Raw genomic sequence first — 15,015 nt, 5'->3', positions numbered from 1 at the left:
GAATTTCTGTCGCTATCGTCTTTTGATGGCATCGACGATGGAGCTCCACGTTGGAGATCCAATTGTGAAGCCACCATGAACGAATTATATACCGTATGGCCAGGGTCACCAAGCCGTGGGTCCGATTCCCGCCACAGTTGTCAAGAAAAGTTTTCGGCTGTGCCACTGGGCGTTGCATGCTAGTCCGTTGTCAAGTGTCGTGCTTCCTTCAAAGAGCGCGTATAGCTAACTGGAAGCATTGAACGTGTCCGTGTCTTTTAAGACCTGCAGCCGTTGCGTGTTCTCAACTGATACACACCGACACCAGGTTTCACTGGCGTATAGCAACACAGATTTCACGTTCGAGTTAAAAATTCTGGTTTTGGTGCGCCGAATAATCTGTTTGTTTTTCCATACACCCTGGGCTTGGATTATTTCTTCCATGAAACTTTGATTTTGGACATGTGGTCGATGTGCTTTGCAGTAATGGTTGGAATAGCTGAATGTATAAGCAATGGCAAACAGTTTTCTAAAAATCAGATCTTCAAATCATCTGATATAGTTATACTGATCATGCTGCTGCATAGTATATCTAACATTTGTCGGAGTCATTTATGTGTCGGGAAAACATAATTCCAAGTTGGTGAGAATATTACAAACTGAGGGAGGGTAATATGCCCTGTCAGACCCCTGAATGGGCAATGTGGGTTAGTGTGTGGGAATGCCATTGATGGTTTGTAATATTCTCCGAGGCTTTCGAAATCCAGCAGGGCGCGTCCCCGGGGTGCGGATAGGTGAAAAGGGAGATTTTTCGCATTTGTACTGCAATCAGCCTTATCGTTACACCTGGAGATCACCACAGCAGTCGGAATCTCAAATCGACCACGTTCTGATTGACGGACGGCACTTCTCCGATATTATCGACGTCAGGACCTATCGTGGTGCCAACATCGACTCCGACCACTATCTGGTGATGGTCAAACTGCGCCCAAAACTCTCCGTCATCAACAATGTACGGTACCGGCGACCGCCACGGTACAACCTAGAGCGACTGAAGCAACCGGATGTCGCCTCAGCATACGCGCAGAATCTCGAAGCCGCGTTGCCAGACGAGGGCGAGCTCGATGAGGCCCCTCTAGAGGACTGCTGGAGTACAGTGAAAGCAGCCATCAACGACGCAGCCGAGAGCACCATCGGGTACGTGGAACGGAATCGACGAAACGAATGGTTCGACGAAGAGTGCAGAACGGTTTTGGAGGAGAAGAACGCAGCGAGGGCGGTAATGCTGCAGCAGGGGACTAGACAGAACGTGGAACGTTACAAACAGAAGCGGAAACAGCAGACCCGCCTCTTTCGGGAGAAAAAGCGCCGCCTGGAAGAAGCGGAGTGTGAAGAAATGGAACTGCTGTGCCGTTCCCAAGAAACACGGAAGTTCTATCAGAAGCTCAATGCATCCCGCAACGGCTTTGTGCCGCGAGCCGAAATATGCAGGGATAAAGACGGAGGCCTCTTGACGGACGGACGTGAGGTGATCGAAAGGTGGAAGCAGCACTTCGATCAGCACCTGAACGGCGTGGAGAACGTAGGCACGGGAGCCCACGGCAACGGAAGGAACGACGACGCCAGTGCAGCGGAGGACGGAAATGAACCAACTCCCACGCTGAGGGAAGTTAAGGATGCCATTCACCAGCTCAAAACCAACAAAGCAGCTGGTAAGGATGGAATCGCAGCTGAACTCATCAAGATGGGCCCAGAAAAGTTGGCCACCTGTCTGCATCGGCTGATAGTCAGGATCTGGGAAACCGAACAGCTACCGGAGGAGTGGAAGGAAGGGGTAATCTGCCCCATTCACAAGAAAGGCGACCATTTGGAATGTGAGAACTTCAGGGCGATCACTATTTTGAATGCTGCCTACAAAGTGCTATCCCAGATCATCTTCCGTCGTCTGTCACCTAAAACAAATGAGTTCGTGGGAAGTTATCAAGCCGGCTTCATCGACGGCCGGTCGACAACGGACCAGATCTTTACCGTACGGCAAATCCTCCAGAAATGCCGTGAATACCAGGTCCCAACGCACCACCTGTTCATCGACTTCAAAGCGGCATACGATAGTATCGACCGCGCAGAGCTATGGAGAATCATGGACGAAAACGGCTTTCCTGGGAAGCTGACTAGACTGCTTAAAGCAACGATGGACGGTGTGCAAAACTGCGTAAGGGTTTCGGGTGAACTATCCAGTTCATTCGTATCTCGCCGGGGACTGCGACAAGGTGACGGACTCTCATGTCTACTCTTCAACATCGCGCTGGAAGGTGTGATGCGACGAGCCGGGCTCAACAGCCGGGGAACGATTTTCACAAAATCCGGTCAATTTGTTTGCTTTGCGGATGACATGGACATTATCGCTAGAACATTTGGAACGGTGGCAGAACTGTACACCCGCCTGAAACGCGAAGCAGCAAAGGTCGGACTGGTGGTGAATGCCTCAAAAACAAAGTACATGCTGGTAGGCGGAACCGAACACGACCGGATCCGTCTGGGTAGTAATGTTACGATAGACGGGGATACTTTCGAGGTGGTGGAGGAATTCGTCTACCTCGGATCCTTACTGACGGCTGACAATAACGTGAGCCGTGAAATTCGGAGGCGCATCATCAGCGGAAGTCGGGCCTACTACGGGCTCCAGAAGAAACTGCGATCGAAAAAGATTCACCCACGCACCAAATGCACCATGTACAAAACGTTAATAAGACCGGTAATCCTCTACGGGCACGAGACATGGACCATGCTCGAGGAGGACCTACAAGCACTCGGAGTTTTCGAGCGACGCGTGCTAAGAACGATCTTCGGCGGTGTGCAGGAGAACGGTGTGTGGCGGAGAAGGATGAACCACGAGCTCGCTGCACTTTACGGCGAACCCAGCATCCAGAAGGTGGCCAAAGCCGGAAGGATACGGTGGGCAGGGCATGTTGCAAGAATGCCGGACAACAACCCTGCAAAGCTGGTGTTTGCAACGGATCCGGTCGGCACAAGAAGGCGTGGAGCGCAGAGAGCACGATGGGCGGACCAGGTGGAGCGTGACTTGGCGAGCATTGGGCGTGACCGAGGATGGAGAGCGGCAGCCACAAACCGAGTATTGTGGCGTACTATTGTTGATTATGTCTTGTCTTAATGATGTGGAACAAATAAATGTATGTATGTATGTACTGCAATCAGCCAAAGTGATATTATCTTCTATGGTGTTGTAGTGCGAATGAATGATCTCATTCTATGGGAACCTTGTAATGTATTGTTTATTAACTTCAATTTTCTATACTAGACAAGGTTTTGAAGACGAACATGAGATGAGAGGATTGCCTAATAGGAGAGTCACATTAGCAAAGTTTTTACATATGAAAATGTTATCCATGGGGTCATGTCTAGCATTCAATATGTATGGCAATGACTGGTTCTTACCTAGCAGGGGTACTACAAGACCACGTGGACAATTCGATTAAAGGCTTAATTGGGAATAATATATTTTCCAGAACTGAAGGGACATTTTTTCCGGAGTGACTGGCGAGTCTGAGAGGGTAGCAATGTCCGTTTGTTATAATTGACAAAATAAACAATATGGCGCTTTTGATTTCTGTGACTTGCTTGGCATTTTGTGGGTTATTGTTTTTTGGTTTTGGAAGGTATGCGATTCACTATTGAGCCATAAGATTATTTTACATCTGAATAGCATTGATATTATCAAGTCTCTATCAACACCCTAATCCCACACCAAAATACCCTTTTCCTATCCCATGGCGTTTATGTGGTCAGCAAAGACTATTCAGCCATTACCCCTCCTTATCATCGGCTTTGGACTGACTTGCGCTCTCATTGCCCCACCAAATGCTGCAAAATGAAAATGAAAATTAAATGAATGATCTGTTTGTTTTTCCATACATACAGCAGCCCTCGCCTTCATAATACGTGCACCTATGTCGATCTTGGTGCCGTCATCGACCGCCATTTGGCTACCAAGATATTCAACATTCTCCACTGATTGCCCAGCCACCGTAAGGGAACGCTGGAAGGCTTGACCGTGTTTACATCCAAGACCAAATCTTGTTGACGTTCATGGTAAGACCTGACGCTGAGGAGCGATTGGCAAGATCATCGAGCTTGATCTGCATATCAGAGCACCGTTGAGCTATGAGAGCAACGTCATCAGCCAGTTCGAAGTCATTTAGGTGCTCCATGGTAATGGGCTGCCGAAGCAATCCACGATTTGGTTCACGGTCAATCGCACCTTCCAGGATCTCGTCGATAACGATGAGGAACAGTAGCGGTGATAGTATACATCCTTGCCTCACTCCAGCAACGACCCGGGTGGGATCGGACAAAATACCGCTGTGCAGTACTCTGCACGAAAATGCTCTGTACTGTGCTTCAACGAGGCCGATGTATCCGTGATTGAGACGGTCGAAAGCTTTTTCGTAATCAATGAACACCAGGTAGAGAGACTCTTGGAATTCATTGATTTGCTCCAGAATGATACAGACAGGGCCGGATTTAAGGGGGGGGGGGGGGGGGTTCAGGTCTGCCATGGCCCCGGGCCCCCACAAAATGTTATTTCAAATGGGAACCGAAAAAAGTAGTGCTAGAAACATCTTGATTTTATTTTTATCACAAGTACTTCTACTCTCAAGATGTGTGTGAAATATTGTGCTTCAAATTAGAAAGAAGCAGATATCTGCCTTTTAATAAAATTTCAAACTTTTCCAGAAAGCTGTTAAGATTTTTAAGGTTTGAATTGATCACATTTGTGAATAGCACAATTAATTTTAACGAAAATACATACACGAGAGAATCTTCACCTGAATTCTAGATAAAATCTTAAACGCTATGGAATAGAGAGTCGAAAAGTTTCTGCTGAAAATTTGTGTTTATCTCTGTCGAAAATTATTGGTACTATTTTTAAAAATTTCCAATATAGTTCTCTGAAGATTTGCAAATGTTTCTATCAGAATAAAGAAATTTTTTAGAATTGTAGAGTTTGATTTCGCTTACCAAATCATTTATAAATTCAATTGAACCCCAGAATTGTTGAAATATTTCTTTAAAGGAACAAGCAATTCATTGAATACGATTGAATCCATGATAATTTTTTCTTCCTGGCTTGAATGTGTAATTTAAGGCGAACTCTTAACAAATCCAAAGATCCTGAAATCTTGCCTGAAATATTTAAAGTTTTCCAAACAATTTTGTTTAATCGTCTACCAAAGATTATTATGAAACTTTACTTATAATTCTATTCAAAATGAAACAGAAATTCCACCAGAAACTCATAATGGATTTCCGATGAAATTTCTTCAGTAGCTTTTAGTAGAATTTCCGCTGAAAATATCACTATGGTTTTTTTTTTGCCTCTTGAAGTTTCACAAGGAGTTGTTAACAATTATTCTGCGCGTTCACCAGAAACTCCTCTTGAAGTCGCGTTAGGAATATTTATGCTTATGTTCCACAATAAAAGAAACCTTGTAATCGGCCAGTAACTCTATAGATTTCATCAATGATTTCGCAAGAAATTCTATTTAGAGGTTTTGCAATAACGGCCCCAAAGAAATCTGGAATTTATCCAAAATGTCTCCTATAAAATCTATATTTAAATTTCTTAAAGGACTTTCTCATGAATTTCAACTTGATCAACTTTATCACTCTCGGATAAAGCGTTATTTACTTGATAAATGTCTTTTACAATCGTCTTTAGACTAGATTTTCATATCTGGATCTCTGTTATGCTTTATTTATAGTGGATGTTTTATGCTTAGTTTATAGTGGATGCCTTTTTTCTAGTTACGCTTATTAAGCTATTTCTTCAATAACAACCCTAATTTTTGGAAGAATTTTCCATATTTTCTGGGTTTTTCTACAATGAAAAAAAAAACCTCTAAAAAGAGGGCCCCCTCAACACTGTGGCCCTGGGCCCCCACATTTGTAAATCCGGCCCTGGATACAGAGCGTGACAATATGATCCACACAGGATCGTCCGGCACGGAATCCTCCTTGCTGCCGTCGGAGAGTTGCGTCAATCTTCTCCTATATTCGGTTAAGGACCACTTTGCAGAGGACTTTGAGAACGATACACAGAACATGATGCCCCGCCAATTATCGCATACAGTCAGGTCACCCTTTTTGGGTACCTTTACTAAGATACCTTGCATCCAGTCGGCCGCAAATGTAGCAGTTTCCCATTTGTTGCAGAATAATTGATGCAGTAGTTATGCGGATACTCAGCATTTCAGCTGATATGCGATCGACCCCTGGGGCCCTGTTAGATTTCATGCTACGGATGGCTGTTTCTATCTCCTGCACTGATGGAGCATCGGTGTGACACGGGTAATGCGTCGAACCCTTGGCGGATCATGCTAAGGTGTTGATGGCCGTGACCGACACTTGAAAAAGGTTTCCAAAGTGTTGGAACCAGCGTTTCAACCAGTCAACCGGGTCGGTCAGTAACTGTCCAGACGTAACCTCCACGGTCATCGTAGCATTCATCTTAGTACCACTGAGGCGACGTGAAAAATCGTAGAGGAGACGGATGTCGCCGGTGTTTGCGGCTTTCTCGCCTTTGTCGGCTAGGGAGTCCACTCACGCTCTTTTGTCCCGTCTACATGAGCGCTTCACTTCCTTCTCGAGAGCTGAATAGCGCTGACGGGCCACAGCTTTGGCTCCTCGTGTTTTCGCTCGCTCTATCGCAGCTTTGGCGTTCCTTCGCTCCTCTATCTTCCTCTAGGTATCATCTGTGATCCACTGTTTTCTCCGGGTGCGTAGCTCAGCCAAATTATTTTCGCCGGTGGCGATGAAGGCGTTCTTGATGGTGCTCCTTTGATCTTCTACGCTTCCACCTGCAGGAATATCCGCAGCACGGTTCTCTAGCTCCTCGACGAAGGACCTTTTCACGGCAGCGTCTTCCAGTCGGCATGTGCTGAACCGGCGCCCGATTTTCTCCTCCAGTCGATGGATCCTCGCAATACGCAGTCAGATCTCGCCGATTACGTTTGTTCCGCACATCAAGAAGGCTCCGTCTCCATTTTCGGCTGATGCAGATGTGGTCGATTTGATTTTTCGTGACGCCATCTCGGGAAACCCATGTCACTTTGTGCACTGATCGATGAGGAAAGAGCGACCCAAGTAACCACAAGCATTATATCATTGCACGAATTAGACTGAATATCAACCTTTGCAATGCGAAATGCAGTAATTCCACACTTGTCACGCAATAATCCTTTAGATTGGCATTATCAATGTAATGATGCATTGCATTTTTCTTTACATTAGGGTTCATTAAATGGTGATATAAGATACTTCAATAATTCAACACTGCAAAAACTGAACAAATGCAATGCACAAACTAGCAAAGTTTGCTCTAACAATACAATTATAAAAGCTTGATTCTAATGGTAAACAAATGAAATCAAGAAGATTGAACAACTTTACGGTCAACTCAAGCGGTCTTCAACGTTTCTGGTTCGACTCCCGGCCAACTTAATCCCCGTTTGAGCCACCGATCGATGACAGCAAAACCTTTTTAAAGATGACCTTTTCTCTTTTCTGTAGGCTGCTATCACATGCCAATAATGATGGAAACCACAATTAGCATATGAGCAGTATGCGAAGCGAAGGGTGTTTTAATCGTGCTTTTCATTTTCTTATATTGATTAAATATCTTCGGAAATGCATTATGTATTTATCAGTAATTTATCAGGTTTTGATAAATGACTGTATTCTATTACATATGACATAGTCGTTTTGCCCTCTACTGCAATGATTGAGACAGAAGAACAGTTTCCTTTAAGTTAATGAAATATCTGTTGTTACACAGATCGAAAAAACAGTGTAAAATTCTGTGACATATGATGCACATGATTGGAACGTGGGATATCACAGAAGTTTACATGACAAATCATTTAAAATTCATTAAATATCATATAAACTTCCATTATATGTCATGTAATTCAGCATGACTCTGTGTGTTTACATTACATATAACACAAATTTACATGATATGTATATCATGTAAACCATCATAAAATTAAGTTTACATGACTAAACTGAAGTTTACATGACGTGTAAATCTCATTATTTTTATCTGTGTATCACTGCAGCAGAAACGGTCTAAGGCACCAGCGCGTATGGAACTCATCTAGCGGTCATCAACACTTCTGGTTCGACTCCCGACCCGGCGACAAAAAAATAATGGTCAAAACATTCACGTGGGCATCAGTACCGTCGATAACGAAACCGGTGCTAAAAATAGATTTTTGTTTTGGTTTTCCTAGTTGCACGTATCAAGCATGTGCAAATGCAAATGTACAGCACATGCATTTATGTTACTTTAGCAATGGCTGTCAGCGTGCTGCAATATGTGGCACTAATTGGATTTTAGTGGGGCCCTTTTCGACTTTAATATTACATTAATGAGGTGTTTAAAGTAATGCAGCATTATATTCACAATTTTAATTATCAATATATGACAAAATTGGTGCACTTATATACGGCTTCGTAGTTACTTGGGGAATCCCCAATTTACCATGTCTTTGTTGCCACAAAACTCTGCAAACAGCTCTCCGTTTTCGCTCATTTCTCCGAGACCATGGCGTCCCATGACGTGCTCATAGTCCGAGTTGTCGAAACCAACCTTCGCGTTGAAGTCGCCCATGAAGATCTTGATATCACCACGGCGGCATTCAATTGGCTGTAAAAGTTCTCTTTGTCTCGCAATTCGGCAGCGGCAGTTGGCGCGTAACATTAGATCATGGAGGATAACGTGCCTCTGGAGTCGGCCTTCTGAACATTAGATCATGATAAGGTTTCGAACCCGTGTTCTGAACCTGGCTACAATTATCCTCTCATTAATAGGTTCCCACTTCATGAGCGCCGCGTGGGCGTGAGCGCTGAGCAGGAAACCAACTCCACGGTGGCGAGGAGCATGTTCACCTTGAAGACCAGAGTATAGCAGAATTTGACCCGACGACGCCAATCTGTGTTCTCCAAAGTTCGGCCAACGGACTTCGCTCAGTCCTAGGATCTCAAGCTTCATACAGCATGCCTCATTGGCTAGTTGTGCCAGTTTACCCTGCTGGGCTAGGGTTTATACATTCCAAGTTTCAGTTCTTGTCCGTTGTTTCGCACTAAAAGTCGTTGCCGTTAAATCAGTTCGTAATCTTTCATTTTCAGTTTCTGTAACGGTATTTTGGGTGTCGGAAACAGTAGGTTGTTGGCCTAAGGTCCCCTATCCACCGTGGTGGGGCTGCCACCTTAGGTATAGCTTCCGATGGAGGAGTATTTCATACTCAGCCGCTGGATGCAAGAACAGACGCTGTTTGAGCCGCACCTCCTTGGTGAACAGACGCTCGAGACGTACCTCCTCAATCTAGCTGAAGTCAGAAGGACAACAGTGCCCAGGCTGCACTACCAACTAAGCACACAACTCTTAGCTACCTCGTGGAAGCATGAGGTAGGAACTTGTGAGGATCAGAGCTATGTTGGACGCTTTCGTTTTCGACTCACCGTTTTGCAGCCCAAATTCGATCTGGTAAAACGAAATGTTTTGCATGAGTCGTTAATTTAGATGTTAATTGACCAATTTACCTTTTAATTGCTTCAAAAAAATATTTCCATGCTTAATGGCTCGTAATAAAAAAAAAACAGAGTCGCATATTTTGCCCTATAAATAGAGGTATAGCTCAAAATTGTGACGTGCTGCAGCAAATCTGAGCCCGGATTCGGATTCAGCGGCCCAAAATCTGTCAGAGACACATAAGTTTGCTCTTGAGACAGACCAACAGTTAATTTTTGTTACGCTGTGTTATTATTAAGCTATGCCGTAGTCTCTGATTGTATTCTGATTGTATTATGGGAACTCCAGTAATTGGGTTTTTAAATTTTGAAAAATATACTGACATTTTGATTTTATATGAAAGAGCACCTTTTTCTGAGTCACTATGATTTTTCCAGATTTTTAAAACTTTATTTTGGTACCGAAAAGCAATTTCAAAGAAATTTTTTGAAATCACCTTTTGACAGCTAGGCAACTGTTTGACAGCTCCGCCCAGTACAAAATACAACGATTGGTGATTCGACAAATCGCTCCCATACAAACTTCAAACTGATTTTAAAATAGGTTCTCGGGCACCAAAATTCATGAGAATTTGGATTTCCGCTCAGTTTGACATGCAGATTCAGAATATGGGATTATCTCAACACCGCTAAAGAAGCCAATTATAATGGATTATACTACACAACTCTATATAGCCAAAACAGAAACTTCAATTGCTGCAAATACTACATTTTTTTTATATCATAATAGTTTGGATGATGTCCATTGAACATTCAGAAGATTAACGGGGCATGATAGATTACACATTGTAGCTTTGTCTAATGAAAAAAGTTACCGTTACACCCGTAGACTATAGGATGTAATCTCAAAAACGGTTTGGATGACCTAGGATATCCACATATCTGATACTGTCTATTGAACTTTCAGAAGACTTACTGAACATGATAGAATACAAATTGTTGCATTGGATGATGAAACAAGTTACTGTTACACACGCAGGCTTTAGAATCTAAACTCAAGAACTAGGATATCCCGACTGATCTGATACTGCCTTTTGAAGCTTCAGAAGACTTACTGGAGCTTTATATAATGAATGAAGTTACCGTCACACCCGTCTTTGGGATCTAATCTCAAGAACAGTTTGGATGATCTTGGATATTCCGACTGATCTGATACTGTCTTTTAAACTCTCAGGAGACTTACTGGACATGACTGATCTTATTCTGTCTTTTGAACTCTCAGAAGACTTAATGGATATGATAGAATACAAATCGTAGCTTTATTGAATCAAAGAAGTTACCGTTACACCCGTAGACTTTAGGATCTAAACTCAAGAACAGTTTGGAAGACCTAGGATATTCAGGAAAAAATATACTGCATCATATTCTACCCTAAACCACAGAAATGCGTGACAAAAAACTCATGGAAAAAATTTGGCTTCAAAGGGAAAGAAAGGTTCGATAGGTGGATTAAATCAAACTTTTTATTCTCAGTTTTTATTCACGCTTGGTTTCACCGAATTGTCATAACATATCATTGATTCATTTCGTATTTGCAAACCTTTCTGTAGCCTGTCAGAAACGGATACTAAGCTCACTCTTCTCCCCTATTATTCCAGGAGGTTACCCCTACCCCACGGTGAGCAACCACGAGCTGCTCGGCTTCCTGCACAATGGCAGCCGGCTGGACCGGCCGGAAAACTGCAGCACCGAACTGTACGACCTGATGCTGCACTGTTGGAAGGCCGAACCGGACGATCGGCCCTCGTTTGACGAAATATTCAAATCACTGGATCCACATCGACGAATTTACATCGACTTCAATGAAATCGAACCCACCTACGTGTTTCCCCCGACGTCGGACCAAATCAAACAAACTCTAGCCAACAACAAATAGACGACAGATGGAAGCGAGATAGGGTTCCGCGAAGTTTTTGTCCGTTAAAGTCTTGTTGAACGGTTAAAGTGAATTTCCTATTGTCTTTGCACGGCGTGTTTTTCCGGGAACTCAGAGAATCAGCATTTTGGAACATTTTGCCAGGATGAAATAGAATGTCAGATCATCATTTGAGTTTAGGGTTGAAGTAGTATATCGAACGTTGTGTATTCATTGTACGAAATTCAGTAAATTTCCAATGTACAGAGAATAGACAGAATTATCGTAATATGCACAATTTTCATTACAAAAAAAAACGGTTTATTATTTATTACTCCTTGACAAGGTATTCAAATCTCTTTTGACAAAATGATAAAACACTCCATTTTCCGAGAAACACCAATTAAAATCGAACAAGGACAAGGACACTCCATTTTATAAATAATAAGAATGCATTAAGGACAGACTTGTTAGAATCCCAAAATGGCCGCCACAATGGCCAACTTTGGCACCTACCCACGATTTCGAGCGCACAAATCTCTTCGTGAACAAAATCAGCGCAACAGATCTTCTTATTTTAAGCTTATTATTTTTCGGTCAATTTGTTTGAAAATAATCAAAACATTATCATTTTTAAAATCCTATCTTTAATTCAGGGATGAATACCATAACTTTTCGTACGTTGATTTTTTGACACCCTATAAACTCAATGAGATATTGCTGTCTGGCAAAATGTGATCATACAAAATTATACAAACTATGAAGTTGCGCTGAGAATACCATTTCGGAAACAAGAAAAACTGTACCTAACTAGCCCAACTTCTGCGTCCGTTCTCTGTGCCTAGAGTTCTTCACCCAAACACACCGTGCCGTTTCCTTTTCGATGGTATTTTTAAACACAGATGCATGTAACAAATGCGACGGTTGTGCTTCTAACTTATGGAGCTGTTACATACTGGATGTAATGTTTATTGAATGTTCAAATTTTGATGAAATGTTTACTATAGAGTTAAGAATGCTAGAATAGATTTTATTCAATAAGGCTGGTTCAGAATCGGCCAGTCAGTGTCAAAACCAACCACTAGTCATTCCACGGCGCGTTCTGCTGCGACACCTCGTGTCTATCTTCTTCCTTCCGACAAAACTTAAATATACTGTAGATCATTTTTAGTCCCCGCTCGAAGGGCGAAACCCGGTGCTCTTAATATAGGAGAAAAGTGTAAACCACAGCATTGGCAATAAATGGTGCAACGTATTTTTCAATGAATTGTTTTATTGTTCTTCGAAATTCAAGTGCTTCCAAAAAAGTTTCTATACCTTTTAGATACCCTTTGGCATGCTTCACTCGATTACTTCTCCAAGTACTTATAGGGGCCGTCCATATACCACGTGGACAGCTTGGAGGGGGGAGGGGGTTAGCGAAAAGTCCACGCTTGTCCACGGAGAGGGGGGTGGGGGTTCATCAAATGTCCACGTGGACAACATTTACATATAAATTAGGAAACAAGAATCAACAAACGAAACAAATTATGTCGCATTATTGATGAGATTCTCTTCAACAGTTCTTTCATACATTTTATTTTATTATACATTGTCTTTTAGTTGTAAGTTTCTTCTTCAAGGGAAAAAAATATGGTACTGATTCACAGACTAATTTGTTTTAAATTATCAGAATTTCTTATTACTTAGTTTTCTTCATCGAGGAATATACTGGAGATTTAAAATGAAGTGTAGACCATGCAAATGTTGGTGTTTTAGTCAGAAAATTTTCATTGAAGGTCTGCATGGATTTTTCGAAGTTTCATATCAAATTTTTAAACTACTTCAAAGTTTCAAAATACATGTAGGGATTTGCAGGCTTATCTCAAAAACTTTTTGTGTAGGTTCCTTTAAAACTTAAGATGTTTCTAATAGATATTGAAGTCTTAACCTCACTAATACAATTTAGTTGCTGTAAATTTTGGTTTTTGTAAGAATCTAAGAAATATAATCTTATCTCAACAAAAATCTAAGATTTAAAATTACCTTATCTCAACAAAACAATCAGACAATCATAGATTGAATAAATATTCTAAAAAACACCGTCTTCAACCAGAGGCTGTACAGACTAAACATTGAACAATCACTAACATTAGGCGATAGACATTACACGAAAAACACCCAATGAAAAATTTCCGTTTGACGAAATTTTTTCACCAACTGGAGCAAGAATCGAACCCACACTCTCACAAACATTAAGCTGAATTAAAAACAATGTTAAAAACTTGTAGGTACCTATTTTGTGCTACTTGTTTGTGTTCTATTTACTTAGTTTTCAATTATATTTAAGACATGATTTACGAAAAAAAAATTAAAAAAAACTTTTCAAAATCACTTTTTCTATTTTTTTTTTAGAAATGTAAAAAAACTTTTTCTATTTTTTTTTTAGAAATGTAAAAAAACTTTTCTGATGTCCACGTGGACAATGGGGGAGGGGGGTAGGGGTCAATGAAAAATCCACGCTTATCCACGGGGAGGGGGGAGGGGGTCAAAAACCATGAATTTTCTGTCCACGTGGTATATGGACGGCCCCATAGGACCCATAGAACATGTTTCAAGACTCTCCAGGATTGTTCACTCATGTAATATCACACATATCGTGAATACCGATCTTCATCCTCACTTTCCGAACTGTAACCTAAGCAAGCGAAGCCCTAAGTAAACCTAATTATCGAGAACTTCCTTAGGCATAGGGGGTTCCGGGTTATTTGGCCGAATGCCATTTGGCCAAATGCCGTTTGGCTGAATGCCGTTTGGCCGAAAATAAATGATGAACTTAAGTGACCATGTCACTATTCCTCGCATCAGTATAACTCGAAAGAACAGCCTATGATTCGAAGAAGGAAAAATCTTTGATAAAATATTGACAGATGCAACGCCAACTCATCCCTGAATGTCAAAACTAGAAAGAATAGCCAATGATTAAAAGAAGGAAATATTTCTGATGATCATATTGGTAGTTGGAATGTCAAAAACTTCCTCTGACTCTTTTGAACATCATTCGGCCAAACGGCTTTCGGCCAAACGACCATTCGGCCAGATGGCGTTTGGCCAAATGGCCGGACATCGGCATAGGGCCCTTCTTTACCGGAATCCACCGACTTATTCATGCATAGATCCTATCTTAGAACCTGCTACGGCTACGAACTTCTAGACTGTTGAATCATAAAAAGAAAAGTCCCCCTTCTCTCACCGATGGGCGCGGATGTCAAAAGCATCCGGCGCACCAGGACTGGAGGTAATGCTAGTGCTGTAGAAGGAGGCGGCCAAGAAAGGCACTTCCTAAAAGGCACTAGCTCAGGATTTACTGGGCAAAAATGTGCAGATGAGAGCGCTAACGGCGAAGGCGACGTTCCAGTGTAAAAACCTAGATGAGATCATTGACGCAGAGAAGCTCTCAGCCGCACTTAAACAGCAGTGTACCAAGTGCATCGATCCGCCTGCGAAAGGGCCCGGCGAGAACGCAGATCGTCACGATCAGGGGACGTGAACAAGGCGACTGCAGTCGGCAGGTACAAAGTAGGCTGGTC

The 15,015-nt window shown here is 42.4% G+C and overlaps 1 protein-coding gene across 1 annotated transcript in view; it reads left to right on the top strand.

The window, feature by feature from the left end:
* LOC109409635 (platelet-derived growth factor receptor beta) overlaps positions 1 to 11,674 on the top strand; it is a gene marked incomplete in the record, with an annotated part of 434,203 nt that extends 422,529 nt beyond the window's left edge. The window contains 1 exon segment of the mRNA XM_062850911.1: positions 11,190 to 11,674. Within this exon segment, the coding sequence (XP_062706895.1) occupies positions 11,190 to 11,467 (278 nt within the window).
* Between the last annotated feature and the right edge of the window lie 3,341 nt (positions 11,675 to 15,015).

Source organism: Aedes albopictus, chromosome 2 (genome assembly GCF_035046485.1).
Source record: "Aedes albopictus strain Foshan chromosome 2, AalbF5, whole genome shotgun sequence".
In the NCBI taxonomy this organism is placed as follows: domain Eukaryota; kingdom Metazoa; phylum Arthropoda; class Insecta; order Diptera; family Culicidae; genus Aedes; species Aedes albopictus.
This window is presented reverse-complemented; position numbering and strand designations above follow the sequence as displayed.